Genomic DNA, 19,514 nt, shown 5'->3' on the forward strand with positions numbered 1-19,514 from the left:
TCTCTTACTTAATTCCCTCTTTGCTACAACAGCAAATACAAGCACCCAAGGCAAAACTGGATGGGAAAATGACCTAGACATATACTAATCAAGGGGAGAGGAATCGACATGAGATCTATTTGTCAGTATAAGAACCTTTGACCAAATGCAATAATCTAAGGACTGGGAAATTTACAAAAAAGGAATGGATGGAATGAATGAATGAAAGCAAAAATAGGACATTGCCACAAAGAAAGAAAAGAAACCCAAGACCAAAAAAAGGATATAGGCTATAACAGCAACAAGAAAGTAAACTATGCTTTGGTGCATGAGGAAATATACACTTACCAACATCTCAATAAATTAAACAACTTCTCCAAAGTTGACAGTTCCTGAGTGCTGTTAAAAATAGATGGCCCTGCCTCCAACCGCATCCCTTGAAACTTGGTTTAGTTCAGTAAACAGGGGGGTGTGGCACTCTGCTATGGGGACATATCAAATAGGCAAGTATACATCACCAGAAGGATAGAATAAGCAAACCTTTAGGCAAGTGCCACACATACTCTAGGACTGCAACTGAATCTGGGTACCTGCTGTTTGGTCCTTTTTAACATCACTTTCAGTGTCACATTAATCATACCTATTAAAATTAGTAATTCACTGTAAGAGCAGATAAAACAAAAACATAACCAGCTTTGCAGTTGCCAGAACAATGTGAGGAACAAATTAGGACTTATTAAATGTTTACAGATAATGCATCTCTACTGCAAGTGAACCAGTGGCATCTAGTGACAGAAAGTAGATTCTGCATTTTAAATGCAACTGTTAACGAAACCCTTGACGACTGTTAAGCATAGTCCTAATGGAACTAAACTTTTTCCTTGGCAACTAGGAATTCAACTGAAGGGGTCTCAATTGAATTAGATTGCCCTAACTATAATTTTCCATAAAAATTCAGATATTTCAACAAATCAAAGATAACTGCAGATAAAACCAAGCTTATAAGTACCACAAGTCTCCTGCAAGCTATTTTCCTAAACAAGGCAATTTCCATTTGCACAGTATCATACCTGAAGTCTACAGAATGATCAATTATATTTTCTCAAATTATGTAAACATCATGTTTACATCAAAATTGATTATAGCAATTTTTTTCAAAGTCTTAGAGGAGGCTTGTATGAATGTTAGAATTTGAACATAATAATTCATTTAAATCCTTTAGAAAAATTCAAGTACTGAATGATCAGTTGTTGGTTTATCAACTGATGAAGCCGGTACTGTGAATCTGAAACAGCAATTTACAGTAGTAAACTGTTAAGGTTTGAAAATAAGAGATGCTCATCTTCAAAATGCTCTTGCCAAAAATAAACTCCCCCGCCCCACACCCACATTGAGCAAGATTACCTGTCCCACTTCATATACAAGGTTTAATTTTAAGACTTCTGCTAGAACTCTAATGTCTGAGCATTTTACTTTAACCAGTAAATGGGAAAATATACAGAAGGCTCTAGAATCAGGGAATAAAAGAAAAGCAAAATATTACTGTGTGAATTTAACCACACACTGATGAAGTCAAGCCACACTGGCAGATCCTTATTAGTTATTGGAAAAATTGTTGGAGTTAATATTGACACAGCAATGTGTAAATCAATATAGCTAGAAGGGGCAATACATTTTAATTTAAGAAATGTTCAAACTGTAGCAGCAAATCCATGCACTTAGCACATATGCACCATCAAAAGATCTGTTCGCAGAGACATTAATTCTGCATAGATCAGAGGATGGTAGCCAGGGCCTATTCAGAAATGTGCGGCATGCAGCATTTGCTCAGATTCTCATTTTACAAAGAAAGCATCATAAATCACAAGTGAAGCTTATAATAATCTATTTTCAGTTATTTTATGAAGCATTTTTACCCTTGGTGCAAAGCGCTTGCTTTACAGTACCATCAGTGGCAACAGTTTATCTTTCTATTGCTGCAAATACTGTAACTAAGACAGTTTATACAAGTATGTATTCAACAAATTTGAACATATATGATTCACCCTTTAATAAAAAGAAAAGGCAAATGAACACAAAACCAAGGAAAAAGTGCATTTCAATATTACACTTCAATTTTTCTTTGCTTTTTAAATAATTTTGTAACTAACTTAATATCATATTTTGTTTAAAAAGGAATTAAACTCAAAACATCTTATGAAACCACTCCAATAATTAAGTCAATGTCTTTGCAGTAATACATCAACATTGGGGCACAATTTCGGTATTCTTACACTAAAACCATTTTAGGCCAAACGTTAAGGAAAGAATGAAGTATAAAGAATGAAAATTATATTGCTTAACTCTATTACAAAATGTTTTAAAAAATTACAAAATTGAGCATTTTATGAATACATCGATTGCTTCCGAGCAGCTAACAATATTCTGAACTGGTTTTGAAATGTAAACGTGTCCCTTTTGACACATTAAGGTAATGGCTTGAATTACACTCATATATCTGAAGTTTAATAAACATTTAAGATAACTTTTAACTTAGTTTAAATATGGATTCTTTGAATACAAAAGCAACAGTGCTTCAAAAAAAATGAGTGCAACATTGAGGGGATTGACAAAAACATTCCTCTCAGCAAGGGATTCACTTTATTGAGGTTGAACTCCTCATGAGCTTTAATGGAACTTACACCGAACTCAGGAGGCTGGTGTTTGGGAAAGTTTGTCGTAATGAGAGGTTTGTAATAATGAGATTCCACTGGATTCGCAGCACCTGTCAAAGCTAAAGCCTTTGGTATTGATTTCATTAAAGGAAACTCCTTGGATCTTTGTAAGATGATTATCAAGATAGATTGGGAGACAATTTTAACTCCTTGGTTGTCAAAGGTTACTTTGATTAAACAGTAGCTATGTGAATAAAGTTCCTCCTCTGGTTTAGGGACAAGGTTAATAGCTCTGAAGTAAGCTATGCTCACAAAAAGTAGCTTTTCAATTTCACATGTGCTTCCTTCATTTCAATCTATTTTTAGAAATGCATTACTAATATACATGATATCACCATTTCCAACAACACAGCTACCTTTCTCAAGAAGCACACACCAAAGTGTTGTTTTAAAAGGGATTTAAAATACATATGCACATTTTTCCAGAAATAACTTAATCATGCTAATTGAAGCTGTTAAAATTAGGAGAAACTACATACTATGGCATTTCTGTTGTATAAATAGATGCTGGATCAGTGACTGAACTGTGATGTCCATGTGCTTTCATTCAGCAATAAATCACTTCTGAAAATCAAAGTGTTTAAGTGAAGAGAAAAATGATCTGAAAGATCTGGCCTCAGCGTGCAAACAGGAAGTTTATCTGTTAGGAGGTAATTTTAGCTGCATCGTAATAAAATGAAACAATGTCTGCTGACCCTCAGATGCCATTCCCATGTGGTTACTTGAATTCTTGCCATGCTACATAGAGAGCCAGCTCTGAAAGCTGATATGTAATGGCACAGTGACAGTTGAGTCTCATGAAAAAAAAGTTTCCACTACCTCAATCCTCACAAAGCAGCTGTCAAATTAATTCTTGCACATTACAGTTCTGTTAAAGATTGTGGATACTTCATTCTTTAATGTACAGAGCTATTGCACGTTTTATTTACTCAATGGACTCAAACTTTTATGTGAATACAAACCTAACCTAATTGCTTAGTTCTAATGTGTCAATCCCATGGTGTCCTACAGAAATCATGATCCAAGCAATAGTATTTCTTGCTCATTCTTTTCGTTATTTTATTGAATCAGTCATATGATGCAATATTCTATTGAGTTATTACATATGCAGTTATAATAATAACAACTTCATGCTAAAATACATTTTCCTAATTCTATATTTACTACCTAATGAAGTGAAATAGAAAAAAGGCAAAGTGTAGAATCATGGATCCTACAGACAGGGAGGTCATTTAGTCCATCTTTCATGTGCCAGCTCGTTGAAGGAGCTAGCATATTAGTCTCATTCCCTTGCTCTTACCATACAGCCATGCAACATTCTCTCCTTCAATTATTTATCCAATTCTCTTTTGAAAGTTACTACTGAAACTCCTCCACTACCCTTTCTGTGCTTTCTTGATCGTAATAACTTGCTGTGTTAAAAAAAAATTCTCCTCATCTCACCTCCAGCTCTTTAGCATAAGCGTAATTGCATTCAATCTAAGTGCTGTGCTTACTGACCCTTATAACAGGAGAAAAAGTTTCTCCTTTTTTACTCTCTCAAGCTCTTCATGATTTTACATGACTTAAATTTCTCCTTAGCTTTTTCTGTTCTCTAAAGGAATAAGCCTGGCTTCTCTCCAGGTAACTGCATAACAAAATATCTACAAGATTGCATACTGGCAGTTCCCTGCATTATGTACACTTAATTTTAATCTCAGAGCCATATTCCTACCGCCCCAACAATGTGTAGCCAATAGCTCAGATTTTATGGCCGGTGGTGAATGAATGCCAGTTATTTACATTTACACTTGACTACAACTTTGTGGGCTTTTGTGCTGGAACGTGTGGGTATTAGAGAGCCAAACAGTTATGTGCTCTCTACAGGGGATCTGGGACCTGTGTGAACAGGGTGTAGTTCCATAATCAGATTGAGGAATCCTTACTGTAACATGCAGAGCCTAAAACAGGAGGCATCAGAATATTTAATTCCATGTCATATAAGCTACAGAAAGCGAATGAAAAAGAGAGGGAAAGAGAGACCAGATTAAGATGGAGAGAAGTTTCCAATATTAATCAAAATCTGAAGGAATAAGACTCCGCTTTTAAAGGATAATTTACAGTGCCAGAGAGGTTGTATGGCAGTAATTAAGGCTTATCATGCCGTTAAAAACTCACTTACACTTGAATGGACAAACCCTAATGTTTTCTGGCCTGCTTAGTGGGTAGTTATCACATTAAGTATGACAAATTCACGCCCTTCCATGTATTTGAATGCTTTGTCTTTTTTTTTTAGGTATCAGGGCAATGAAAATTCTGGAGGAGCAGAGGCAACTGAGACAGCAACTGCTTAATTTCCACTACACACGTGTAGACATTGAATGTGGGCCATTATGTTGAATATAAAGCAAAACTGTATTGTGGACAAAAATCGATAGGCAACCAGATTATCATAGGGCAAATACCCCTTTACAAGCTATGAGAGAGACAGCATCGGAACAACAGAAAGTTGTCCTATATGAGTGGGCTGCGATTGAACACAATTCACAAAGGTGAAAAGGACAATTGTGATTTTAATGTTTTGAAAAAGTATTATAAAAAATTAAACAAAGTGCATGCATTCCACACTATACTAAATTTCACTTTTAGTTTTATATTTCCACTTGAGGACAGAGCTGGATCTCTTTCATTACTAGTCATAAAATTAGCCAGTCAGAAAATTTATTAGCCAGATTTGAAGTTCATCAGTCAACCCATTAAATACAATGATACTGTGACATAGTACTTTTTCACCAGGTTATTAGCCAAATGAAAATATATTTCACCATATAAAGCCTGCATTAGTAACTAGAAAATTGGCAAGTGGCCAGAACGAACCCTGCTAATTTTTTTTCCTATGAGATAGCTTTTTATGAGTATATTCAACACCTGCAATTCAAAACAAAAACAGATTTCAAAAATTAAAAAAACTTGCATTTATATAGCATATTTTATAATCTCAGCATGGCTCAAAGCACTTCATTTTTGAAGTGTAGTCATTATTGTGGTATATGAAAATACATGTACGCGGAGACGGTGGTTTAGTGGTAATGTCACTGGACTAGTAATCCAGAAGCCTAGGCTAATGCACTGGGGACATGAGTTCAAATTCCACTACGACAGCTGTTGGAATTTAAATTCAATTAATAAATCTGGGAATTATAAAGCTAGTCTCAGTAATGGTGACCATGAAACTATCATTGATTGTTGTAAAAACCCATCTGGTTCACTAATGTCCTTTAGGGAAGGAAATCTGCCACCCTTACCCAGATCCATAGCAATGTGGTTGACTCACAGCCACTCAATTCAAGAGCAATCAGGGATCGGCAACAAATGTTTGCCTTGCCAGAAACACCCGCATCCCATGATAGAATAAAGAAAAAAATGCAGCAGCCAATTTGCAAACTCCCACAAATAGCAATGAGATAAATGGTCAGATCATCTATTTTGGATGATAGTTGAGAGATAAATATTGGCCAAAACACAGTAAGAGCTCCCCCTGTTTTTTTGATACAGACACGATAGACAGGAGCCTCAATTTGATATTGCATCTGAAACACAGCATCTCCAACAGTGCAACACACTCTCACTTCTGCACAAAGTGCCAGCTTAGACCATGTGCTCAAGTCTCTGTGCTGTTGCACAGCCGATGGCAAATGCTGAGCTGCTCAAATCCCAAAGTGAAATTTGAAACAACTGCTATAAGTGTTTGCAATATGTATAAATTTCAAGATGCGTACCTTGAATTCAGTAGTAATAAGACCAAGTCTTATAGGTTTCTTACAAAACTAAATTAAACCATTCTTAATAGAAAAAATGATTTTAAGCACAAACGTAAAACTACAAATTACTATGATATCTTCTAAATCCCCCAGTAAATCTAACTTCCAGTTACGCTTTTGTTAAGGCCAACAGTGAGACACATAAGGCAGAATTTAGCCCATGTCAGGCGGGTTTGGCGGAGGTGGTCGGGAAGATGACTGCCACCCGCGTTCGAGGCTGGAAGGCAATTTTATGCTGGCGGGCCAATTAAGGCCGACCCAGCGTGAAGTGCAAGTGGCAGCACAGCACAGAGCTGCTTCAGGGAGATGAAGAGTTTTAAAAAAAAATAAAGAATTGAGAAATGTATTAAAACATGGCCCCTCGTGTGACTCTGTCACATGAGCAGGGACATGGTATTAATTAAGTTTTAAAACTTTTATTTTTACTTGCTTTTGGAAACCTCATCCTGCCCATGAGGTTGGACGGGCTGCGAAAAATTTAACTTAATTGATTCTTTAATGGCCTTAACAGACCGAACTATTGCACAACATCAATGCCCGTCATTTCTCACTCGAGCAGATTGGGCACACGCCTGCCCGCTGAGATGAAGATTTTGCCCATAGATTTTAAAAGACACAGGCAAGGAAACACAATACTCTGAACAATCCAATTCAAAGTGAGTTTTATTAACTTCAGTTCTTTGTAGACAGCAGCTTGAGGTTTAGATGCTGGAGGCTTTTTCACACTTGTTTTAGATCTTAGAATGACTATCCTTACATACAGCCTTTGCTCATTTATACATATTTTACCCTTTGAATGCAAACTCCCATTATTTCACTATGTCTTTGGACTTTACCTCTCTAATAATAAATATCCCTCATAGTACCAATTTTACCAATAATCTTTGGGAAAAATAAACACACCGGGCAGGATTTTGTCCTTGGCTGGGGTGCTCGGTACGGGCAGTCAGGGAGCCAACCGCGATCGGCTCCGCAACTCAATTTCATGCAGGTGGGCCAATTAAGCACTGACTGCTACCTGTGCGGGCAGGGAGAGGAGGGAGAGCGGGCCTAGCATGCAGTTCGTGCATGCACGTGAAAGAGCGCTTCAATCTCCAAGGAAGCTCCATGTCTCAGGGATATGAAGCACTGTGTAAAACAAAGTAATAAATAAAAATGTCAGAAAATATGTCCCCTCATGTGATTCTGTCACATGAGCTGGGATATATTTATAATTCAAAAATTAAACGTTTATTTAATGTTTATTTGCTTTAGGAAACTTTACCCCGTCCGTGAATGAGGTTTCCTAAAAAATGTAAAAGCCGCATGGCCTTTTCACCTGTCCACCAATCATTAGATTGGACGGGCAGCATAAATTTGAATTTAATTAGTTTCTTTGGCCTTAATAGGACTTTTAATAGCCGGCAGGCGTGCAGCTGACTCCGGTGTGTGCCCACCAAACAAAATATTGCGAGACAGCGTGATGACATCGGGACCCACGCCTGACGTCATCACGCGTCACTTTATGCTCAGGCTTGTCGGGCACGCACCCGCACGCAATATTCTGCCAGCTGTTTCTTGACTTCTGCCTGGCTAGGTGAAACATTTCACACCCTCTTTTGAATTCAAGCTAATCTGGTTTATTTAAAAAAGCAAATGTACCCTTTACACCTATGTCTACCCACTTAAGATTCCTCGCTTCTGATACATCAAAGCCTTCATACAAGCTGCCCCCCCCACACATACACACACAGCGCGCTCTGGAAATGGGGTTTGAAATCACAACATTCTGACTCAGAAGCGAGAGGGATACTGCTGTTTCACCGAACCAAGGCTCTCACAATAATTTTAGATTAACTATGATTCACAGAAATATTAAACTCATCTGTAGGAGTGCATATGTCTGTGTGACTAAAGTTCTGCCATCTGTCATTTGGCTTTTTTTTAAAACTTTGTTAATGGAATATCGGCATCACTGGAAAAGCCAGCAGTTTCACCATCCCTAATTGTCTTTAAGAAGGTGGTGTGAGCTGCCTTTTTGAACTGCTGCAGTCCCTGTGGTGTAGGGACACCCAAAGTGCTGTTAGTGAGGGCGTTTCAGGATTTTGACCTAGCAGTAGTGAAGGAATGGCAATATGGATCCAAGACAAGATGGTGTGTGGCTTGGAGGAGGACTTGCAAATAGTGGTGCTTCCCTACTCATGTTGACCTTGCACTTCTTGGTGATAGAGGTCATGGGTTGGAAGGTGTTGTTGAAGGAGTCTTGGTGAGCTGTTGCAGTGTATCTTGGAGATGGTTCACACTGCTGCCACTTGTGCACCAGTGGTGAGTGTTTAAAACAGTGGATGGGGTGCCGATCAAGCAAGCTGCTTTGTCCTGGACAGTGTTGAGCTTCTTGAACGCTACTGCAGCTAATTTGATCCAGACAAGTAGAGCATAGTCCATCACACTCCTGACTTGTGCCTTGTATATGGTGGACAGATCTTTGGAAGTCAAGAGGTGAGTTACTTGCCCCAGGATTCCCAGCCTCTGAACTGCTCTTGTTGCCACGATATTTATATAGCTGGTTCAGTTAACTTTCTGGTCAATGGTCACCCTCAGAATGTTGATGGTAGGCGATTTGGTGATGGTAATGTCATTGAATGTCAAGGAGGTGGTTAGATTCTCTCCTGTGTGGTGCGAATATCACTTTCTACTTATCGGCCCATGCCTTGCTGCATGCAGGCACGGACTGTTTCAGAATCTGAAGAGTTGTGAATGGTGCTGTACATTGCAATCATCAGTGAACATCCCCAACTCTGACCTTACGATAGAAGCAACATCTGAAAATGCTTTGGTCTAGGATACTACCTTGACAAACTTCTACAACAATATCATAGGACTGAGAAGGTTGGCCTCCAACGACCATAACCATCTTCCTTTGTGCTGGATATGACTCCAACCAGTGAAGAGTTTCTTACAGATTTCAGTTTTGTTTGGGCTCCTTGATGTTACGCTTGGTTAAACACTGTCTTGATGTCAAGGGTAGTCACTCTCACCTTGCCTCAGGGATTCAGCTCTTTTATACATGTTTGGACCACAGCTGTAATGAGATCTGGAGTCGACTGGCCCAGCTGGAACCAAAATGAGCATCGCTGAGCAGATTGGTTAGTGCCTTTTGATAGCACAATATGTGACATTTTCCATCACTGCTGATGACTGAAAGTAAACTGATGGTGTGGTAATTGATCAGATTGGATTTGTCCTGTATTTTAAATGCAGGAAATGCTTGGGCGATTTTCCACTGTCGGGTAGATGTGAGTGTTGTAGAGCTACAGGAATAGCTTAGCTAAAGGTGTGGCTAGATTTGGAGCACAAGTCTTCAGTACTACAGCTGGGACACTGTCAGGGCCCTTAACCTTTGCTGTATCCATTGCTTTGAACCATTTCTTGATATGAAATAAATCGAACTGAAGACTGGCATCTGTATGCAAGGGAACTCAGGAGGAGGCAAAGGTGAATCGTCAGCTTGGCACTTATGGCTGAAGTTGGTTACAAATGCTTCAGCCTTGTTGTTTTGAGTGGCATGTTGGGCTCACTCAATGTTGTAGATGGGGATATTTTTAGAGCCTCCTCCTCCAGTTAGTTATTTAATTCTTCATCACTATTCATGATTAGATGGGATAGAGCTGTAGTGCTTTGATCGCATCCGTTTGTTGTGGGATCGCTTTGCTTTGTCTGGCATGTTGCTTTAGCATTTAACATGCATAAAAGCCCTGTGTTGCACCTTCACTTGGCATCTTGTTTTTAAGTATACCTGGCATGCTCTTCTTCAATCTTTATTAAACCAGAGTTGATCATCTGGCTTAATAGTAATTGTAGAGTGAGAGAAATGTCAGGCCATGACATTATAGATTGTGGTTGAATACAATTCTGCTGCTGCTGATGGCCCACAGTGCTTCATAGATGTCCATTTTTGAGCTGCTAGATCTGTTCTGAATCTATCCCATTTCGCACGGTGGCAGTGCCATACAACACAATAGAGGATGCCCCCAGCGTGAGGATAGGACATTGTCTTCACAAGAGCTGTGGTCACAGCTCCAATACTGTTATGGACAGATGCACCTGCGACGGGTAGATTGGTGAGAGGTCAGCTAGGTTTTTCACTCTGGTTGTGTCTCAACATCTTCTGCAGGACCAGTCTGGCAGATACGTCCTTCAAGACTTGACCTGCTCTGTCAGTAGTGGTGCTACCTAGCCATTCTTCATGATGGACATGGAAGTTCCCCAGAGTAGACCCTGTGCTCTTGCTACCCCCAGTGCTTCTTCCAAATGTCCTTGATCTGGTAGAGTATGGATTCATCAGCTGAAGGAAGGTGGTAATCAGCAAAGGGTTTACTTGCCCACGTTTGACCTGATGCATGAGACTTCATGGAGTTTGGAGTCAATGAAGGCTCCCAGGGACACTCTGTAATAACTGTATAATACTGTGTGGCCACCTCAGGTGAGTCTGCCCTGCCGATCTGACATGATATACCCAAGTGGGGTGATGGAGGGGTCTAAGACGTTGGCTGTGAGCTATGACTCGAAGAGCCTGAATATGTCAGGTTGTTACTTGACTATGACAGCTCTCTCAATTTTGGTATAAGTCTCCAGGTGTTAGTGAGGAGGACTTTGCAGGGTATGCCTTTGTTGTTTATGTCATATAGGTCAATGCAAGGTGGTCTATCCAGTCTTATTTGGTGTTCCTGTTGCAGTTTGATACAACACAGTGGCTTGCTAGCCCATTTCAGAGTGCAGTTAAGAGTCAACCGCATTGTTGTGGGTCTGGAATCACATGTAAGCCAGACCAGGTAAAGTATCAGATTCCTTTCCTTGAAGATCATTAGTGAACCAGGTAGGTTTTTACAACAATCTAATAGTTCCATGATCATAATTATTGAGACTAGCCTTTTATTCCAGACTTATTAATTAATTGAATTTAAATTCCTCCAGCTGCCGTCGTGGGACATAAATTCATGTTTTCAGCACATCAGTCAGAGCCTCTGGATTACTAGTCCAGAAACATTACACCAAGCCATCATTCCTCTTGAAGAAAACTGTTATAACAGCATATTTCAGATTTGAATTTTGCAACATAGTATTAACTTTTAAAAATAAATTATGCTTTATTCTTCCCTCAAAGAAATGGTCACTAACTTTCAAACCTGGATTTTCCATTATTTTCACTACTTTAGCTAATAGATTTTCCCAGTAACTGTAGTCTCTCCAAGTCACAGCTTCCAGAGGGTTGCAGCCAGTACAAATGATTGTTGTACCTTTAAGCTAAATGTTAGTCACTAGTCTTAAATGTAGAAAAATAACATTATGTTTGTTACATTTCAAAAATCATTTTATTATTGTCAAATACATTCTAAAAAGCATCACAGGGGTTAATCTCAGGCAGCCTAACCAATCTGCCTTTAATAAGCAATGGACACAGGAATCTTTATTACTTAGATTTAACAGTATACAGCTTATGATGTATAAATAGCTGCCACATGGTCAATGGATCTGTTCACAGCCAAAGCCTGCAAATGGAGAAGTTGTAGCTGCTGGATTAAGTCATATCATATCAAAGAAAGGCAAGAACTGACAGCTGAAGAGAGAACTTCACAGCATGAGTATTGGGGCTTTTTTAATGCTCAGCCAGTAGGCTCCGTAGCCATGAGATATGAAGCCAGTGAATAGCTGGCTTTGGTTCCTGCATGTACTGCAGTATGCTAACACCAAACACTAGTCTACAATAGCACATGTTAAAACCACGACTAATGATTGGCTTTGCTGGATTCCAAGATGGAGATACGCCAGTACAAAAGAGATGTAGTTACAACAAAGGATGTACGCTCCAGGCTTCTGAGACCAACATTCTACTGTCAATAAATAAAGCAGTGACCTCAACTGCTTGCCAAGCTGTGCTTAGAGCCCATCGCCCTACTTTCGCTTTCACCAGTTGTTCAGATGTTAGGAGTGGTCAAATGCACTGATTTTTCAAAAAGTACAAAGATGGTTGATTATTTTCTGCCAATATAAAAATAAAGAGTTATAAAATTGACTTTTAAATATCCTGATATAGTGTATGAACAAGGACAAAACCAAATTAAAACCTGCTTGCACTTTTTTCTTCACCCTCATTAACTCTCTTCTCCTTTTCATGCCAAATACCATTCGGAACAGAGGGTAGGCATGCTCCTCCCAACACAACTGCTCAACACAACAGTGTTGTCTTCGCCAACAGCTTGTAGAACATATCAAACAACCTGTACAACATACTATACCAACATAAAATTATGCTGTGGAAGAAAACTGCAAGTAAGAATTCCATATTGATCCACTTCACAGAACTGGAACACCAACATATGATCTTTCCAAATTGCCCTGTCCTGCTGAATGTTATACTATAATTTAAGATTTATTGCTAACTTTTGAACATGTGCATTTTAGGGCAGAACTCATTACATTTTATACAACCAAATGCCTGCCTTATTTACAATGATTACTGTGTGCATGTATTATTGTTTATGTTAAATTTTCCAATTAACTAAATTTCAGGATTCAAACGCAACTTCCTGCATCATATGAAAGACACATGTACCATAGGCCCTCAAGTAATGATCACCTAGGGTTGAACAAAAATGTGCCATTCGTAAAATTTCCTTTTTAATCCAAACAATCACAGATTTAAATCCAGGTGGAATATGAATATCTGGATGTCAACATTACTGTATATTAGATTTGCATGCTAGAATTTAAATTCCTTATGGAGAAATATAAAAATATAAAATCAATTATGCTTCCTCAATCATTTTTCTGCTTCTGTTTCTGATTTCATCTCTTCTCCACTCCTTACATCTGCTTGAGTGTCTTTGGCTAATTTGTGTATGTCTCCAATTCTCAGCCTGTCAGAGCTATTCCATATGGTGCATCTATTCTTAAGCTCACTTGATGTTGATGTCAAAGACCAGCGCTGTTTTCATTAGCATTGAGAGAAAGGCAGAGATTGATAGAGGAAAGAAAGTTGTCTTAGAATCTGAGATCCGCTACTGCAAAATATATCAGATGTTTTGTTTGAAATAAGGGCACTATGCATAGTCAGACTTCTCACCTCTCAATACAAAGGCAGTGATGCTGAACCTCAGCATCAGCACTAAGTAGCCAATCAAATTAAGTAAATGGAACACTCCTGAAGAAATAGGGTACAAAGGTACAGAAGAGAATTGGGTAGGTCAAAGTATCAACATTTCGAGACTCCCTAAAATGGCCAGGGGGTGGGCACAAGATGTGTTGAGACGGGGGAATGGGGAGTAAGGTAGAATGAGAAACATTCATGGCATTTATAAGTTTTCTCACATTTTATGATCAATTAAAATGCAGTGTGTGCACTGTCAAATATTTTTTGATCTTCAGCAAATGTGAGCCTCCCCTTCCACACCTAAATGCTGAGGTCAGAGGTTCTCCAGATTTTGGTCCCTGGGCCTCATTCCAGTGTTGCTGGTGAAGTGCAAAGAGCCCACTAATGCAGAAAGTTCAGGCTTTGTTGGCATCATAGCAGCCCTAAGTTAAGTTTATTGGAGATAAAAGTCCGTGTTTGGGATCGAGATTGGGCCAAGTTGTGCATCAGCAGGGGAGGCCAGGGGTCCAGAATCAGGAAAGGATGCCAGATGGAGGGTTGCAGGATCAGAGGTCCAGAAAGGAGGCTTAGGCATGCAGAATTAGGGGTGGAATCTTAGCAATCAGGAAAGGGTTATCTCAGCGTTAGGAGGAGCAGCCATCTACATTTAGACAACTTACGCTTCTTTGTTGTGCCGATCACAAGGGCCACTTTGCTTATTTCTATTTTTGCTTACTTCTGATGAATAGTCATTCGGACTCAAAACGTTAACTGTATTCCTCTCCGCAAATGCTGTCAGACCTGCTGAGTTTTTCCAGGTATTTTTGTTTTTGTCCAAAAGGATTACTGTTCTGCTTTAGAGATCATGCTCCTGCCCTCCACCCACAAACTGCAGAGGCAGAAAGTCTTACAAGCAACACCTTTGCTGCCAGTGGGGAGAGATCGTTGAGGTTCATGCCAGGAGCTTAGTTCCAAGGACACTGGTGCAATGGCGTAAAAAGTTCAATGACCTCACAAGAGTAGCCTCTGCTTCCACCTCCACATCTAGACTGCCTATTCCCTTCCCCTGCTTGCCTTCAATCTCTTTCAGTCATTGCATCATATTGTGCCCTTCCTCTGCTTTTCCTCATACTCACGCACCATCATTGCAATCCTCACCTCCCCACAATTTACATCTGGCACACTTCAGATCAGCTAGTTAACCATGGCAGACATATTCGCTAAACACTTCATAAGGATCACACTACCGATCTTTTCTTCCTTACAGCTGAAACTCACCCATAAGACAGGAATGGTGTAAAAAGTTCAATGACTCACAAGAATAGTCTGGATAAGAATGCTGCTCTTTTAGTCTCTGCTTCCATCTCCACATCTAGACTGCCTATTCCCTTCAAGACAGGAAGTTATCAGTGGAGAGAATGAGATTGCCTGCTTATCTCTTTCCCTGTTGAAGAAAACTGGCCATCACAGGAAGGGCAGAGTCATGGCCACTAAAGGAGGGTTTCTTCACACCATATTCTCATTTTCTCTTCTTCCTTCTATTTCCATGATAAGCTGCAGATGCTTTTCCTAGCGACATGTTTCTTTGATCTTCCATCATATCACATGCTAACCCTTGTCCTTATCTTTCATTTCAGTCGTAGAAAATGTGGAAGCTCCTGTGCCATTCAAGACAAGGAGCCCATGCACTGTCATTCAATCTCACCCTTACAAGTCCCAGTACAGAGAACGTACCGTGCACATTTGGAGGATAGTCTTGAGAATGGCTCCTTATGTACTGAATCAATGGTTACAACTATGCCGAATCTAGGACACCAGAGGTGCCTACTTGTCATAGGGTGCGATTGCAAGCTAGTTCTACTGCAGGGGATTTGGATACTAATTTAGAGGGCTCAGGCAACTGAAGAATACTGGTGGACATATACTGTCAAATGTCAGGTGCACTGAAAGCCTGCCAGTTTATGCATAATGTCCAGAGCATACTGAAGTTCAGTTCCAACTTTTGCCACAGATTCACATAGAGCATGGAGACACTTCTGTTCAAAATGGAGTGAACAATCAGCTCCATGAACATGACAACGATGCCTACTGTGCTTCAAGCTTTGCAGATATCTTGGACAGCTACCATGGAAGATCAGGCAACTCACTCTTAGTTTTGGGGGTCAGTACTGACAGGGGCTTCCAAAACATCTCACCAGTCCTCACTGGACCAGACTACCCCAGTCCAAGCCAAGCACTCAGTAGCTGGGATTTCAAGACCTATGGTTGCTCAAGGTTGTTCATCAAAGCCATTTGTGCTGTCTTCTAGCTTCCAAGGTGTAGCTACTAGGGAACTCTTTGCAAGGCCAGTAGAATTAGTAGACAAGGACAGAGATGGGCTCTAAGGGCTTGCATAGGGACGATTCATAATTATTTCTGTTAATAGATGATTGATTGAGATGGAATTTGATTATTCAATTTTAAAAAATGTTCTGTACTTGGTGTTTGTAGTGAAATAAGGACAAGATTCATAATGCTGGACTGAAGAAAGGCAATCGAATAGTAATCATGAAGACTACAGAACTATTAGTGTATTGGCAATGGGAATAATAGTTCAGGTGAAGCTCACTTCAATGAGCTGCTCTGTAAGAGCTTATCTAACTAGGGGTACTTTTGATTAATGTTACTCCTATCTTTCATTTATTTGTGATTCTGCTCCTCTGCACTTCTTGCTGTTCTGAAGGTGGTAAGGACTGGTGCCTTACGATAGCAACGTTGTGGATCATGAAGCAGATGATCACAAGTTTGGACATACATTCAGGTCTGTACTGCAGCAAGGTCCTGGGAATGTTTATTATGTGGTGCAGAAGCATCACAGTATCCATTATCACAAAAAGGTCCTATAACAAGCATAAGATCCTTATTTTAATTAGTGATTTTAATAATTCTTGTATATGCTTCGGATATCTACAGTATTCCTGATTCAACATAGCAGCAGCACACTTCTAACTTGTAATAGTGAATGGTCAGGCTTCCATTTTTCCTGTAAAAGAGGGTGCAGCGTCACCAATTTTGTAGGCCAGAGGCAGAATTTCACCCATGTAGGGTGGGGTGGGATGGGCCGGACGGGAAGGCGACCGTCGCCTGTAAATTGGCACCAGACCGCCATCTCACACTGGTAGGCCAATTAAAGTCCGCCCAGCAAGAAACGTGAGTGGCAGTGTTGAACGCTGTCTGTGCAGATGAGGGATAGTGTGAGCTGCTCGAGCACGAACTTAGCGCATGTGCGTGAGTGCGTGCCTCATAATCTCCCTGAGGCACAGGGCTGTCTCAAGGAGGTGAAGAGGTATGAAAAGAAATTTAAAAAAATAAGAATGGAATGAAACATGTCCCCTCATGTGACTCTGTCACATGAGCAGGGACATGTTTTAAAATCAATTTTATAACTTTTATTTTATCTTTATTTGCTTTTGGAAACCTCATCCCACCCATGGATGAGGTTTCCAAAAAAATGCAAAGGCTGCTTGGCCTTTTCACCTGCCTGCCAACCATTAAATTTTTCGCTACCTGTCCAACCTAAGTTAATTGATTATTTAATGGCCTTAACAGGCCTATTAATTGTCGGCGGGTGCACTGCCGACGCCGGCGTGCGCCTGCTGACCGTACTATCGCGTGACTGTGTGTTGACATCAGCATGGCTCAGCCAATGTCAATGAGCATCATTGCTTGAGCAGGTGGGGCATGCGCCCCCCTGCCGAGCGAAAATTTCTGGCCGAAGTGTCTGTACACTACTCCACAAAGTAGAAGCCCGGAAGAACTGATAAAATAAAACATCGCAAAGAGTAAAGAAACAAAAAAAAATGTACAAAAAGCAAGACTTCATAAGCAAGACCTGCCAGTAAAATATGCTTTGAGGCAGAAATGGTTGAGATTGTTTCTTAATAGACATATCCATGGGAGTCTTTGGCTCAGGTTTTCATCCCCAAGTTCGGTTCCCCAAGTCAGGAGATTTCCTGGTTCAGCGGACCCAACCTTTAAAAAATGTTTGCCCGCAGGTTGGATTTTCAGTCAGAGGAGTGGGGATTGATGGGCTGAAGCAGGAGTCAAGGTGGGTGACCCTGGAACGAATGCACTGGCTGCCAGGTGCGGAGCAGGGCAGGGCACTGGCCTGTCTGTGTGTTCCAGCACGGTATTTAAATAAATAATAATTAACAGTAAAACAAAAAACATTCCTCCAGCCCTCACCACACAACCCATATTCCCCCCCACACTCCCTATGCCTCATCCATGCCACCCCATGCCCCCATCCATCCCCTCTGAACCTCATATCCACTATGCCAACTCGGTGCCCTTCTACCCACCCCCATGGCCACCATACCAGCTATGCCATCTTAGTGCCAACTCATGCCAGCCCATGCCCCCACTCACCACCCTTTGCCCTTACCTCCATGCCAACTCACCTAGTATCCTTGGACAGTTCCTTGACAGATTTGACACTTCCTGGATAGCTTTGACAGGCTTGACACTTCCTGGTTAGCTTTGACAGGTTCCACAGCTGCACTGCTCAACAGCTCTTTAACAGTTCCAATGATTTTGTGTGCAAAAAATGCATACTGTTTATTTTTAACAATCCCAAAGGGTGCCTTACGTCTCACAAAGGGTGCTTTACCTCTCCAAAGGGTTCTATTCCTACCTGTTCTATTCTGCACACTCCTTCTTCCAAAATCCCATTTCAGTGGAGGCAGCAGGTGATTTAATCGGCAAGCTGCCTTCGCAAATTGTGCACACGTGAACCCCAGCCCAATCCCTGTGAAGATGGGAAAGGCAGGATTCGGAGACGGGACTTTAGAATTTTAGACCATTTGCAGGATTTTCACAAATCTGGACCTTAGCTTTATTGCATAATGACCAGTTAATATTTGGAACAGGAAATAATTGAGTTTTTAAAGTTGCTTTAAAAGTTTTGAAGTTTTTAAAAAACAAAAAAAAATATATATATATATATATATATATATAAATAAAACGGCCTCAATATTAATTGCCCCAGAGTGGGAAGGGGGTTGTTAGTGGGATTAAAGTGAAATATGTGAAACGTGACCCCCAACTTGGCAAACACTCATGCAGCGCCATTTACTGTGGAAATTGGGGCAAACATCCAACCATGCAGAGATTGAGCATACTTAAACATGAACAGTGGGCTCCCCGAATAAAACTGGAAGCCCAATTTAAGATTTACTGCTGTTGCACAGGTTTCCCAGGGATCAAGAAATTCGGCAGTGAAATAAAGGCAGGAGCTATTGGCTCCTCAAGGTAAGTGCCTTTTTCAACATTCCTTTTGGCCAGAAGGCAGGACTGCTTCCCCTACAGCCCTTCAGAATTTAGCCGCACTATACCCGCCAAACATGATTTTCCCTTTACTCAAATAATAATATTCTGCATATATATGACCATGTTAAGACACTACATATACTACTACTACTTCTTCAGTGCTCTGCCGGAAGACAGGTCTGACCCACAGCACCACCATCTCCACCAAGGAGGCAGGTCCTGAATCCAGCCCAGCCAGAACAGGGACCAAACCCCGTGCTGTTAGCACCAATCTGATCCAAACTGGCTATTCAAACTAAGCCAACCGGTCCCCCAAAGAAGTCCGAGTTGCAGCAGCAACATACACTTTTACATGCATGTTGTAGCCTGGAGCTATGGGTAGTGATGGTACAGGCTCCAATTTCTTTCAATCACACGGCTGACCAGGAACCTCTCCCGCTCTTACCAATGGCATATGTTGGAAAGATTTACAAGTTAATACTCAACTTGTTTAGCTGAGTTATGAAGGCATCTTTCTTGGCCATCAAGTCCTGGAGTGGGACTTGAACACAGAGCTTCTGGCTCAGAGGCAGGGATACTACCCATTGTACCACATGATCCCTATTA

The 19,514-nt window shown here is 40.5% G+C and overlaps 1 protein-coding gene and 1 long non-coding RNA gene across 10 annotated transcripts in view; one reads left to right on the top strand and one right to left on the bottom strand.

Moving 5' to 3' along the window:
* LOC121290054 overlaps window positions 1-13,004 on the top strand; it is a 115,271-nt gene extending 102,267 nt beyond the window's left edge. The window contains exons 2-3 of the long non-coding RNA XR_005945697.1: window positions 4,969-5,224; window positions 12,668-13,004. This is a non-coding gene — a long non-coding RNA (uncharacterized LOC121290054). The remainder of the gene's footprint in view (window positions 1-4,968; window positions 5,225-12,667) is intronic.
* The window catches only part of LOC121290006 (G patch domain-containing protein 2-like), a 287,430-nt gene that overhangs the window by 205,584 nt on the left and 62,332 nt on the right, over window positions 1-19,514 (bottom strand). Inside the window, exon 7 of one of the 9 annotated variants that reach the window (XM_041210193.1) lies at window positions 11,826-12,511. The exons of the other annotated variants lie outside the window; for them this stretch is intronic. Coding sequence (XP_041066127.1) covers window positions 12,482-12,511 — 30 coding nt within the window. The 3' untranslated portion in view covers window positions 11,826-12,481. Of the gene's footprint in view, window positions 1-11,825; window positions 12,512-19,514 lie in introns of those variants that run through there. 9 annotated transcript variants of the gene reach the window in all.

This window comes from Carcharodon carcharias, chromosome 2 (genome assembly GCF_017639515.1).
Source record: "Carcharodon carcharias isolate sCarCar2 chromosome 2, sCarCar2.pri, whole genome shotgun sequence".
Lineage (NCBI taxonomy): Eukaryota > Metazoa > Chordata > Chondrichthyes > Lamniformes > Lamnidae > Carcharodon > Carcharodon carcharias.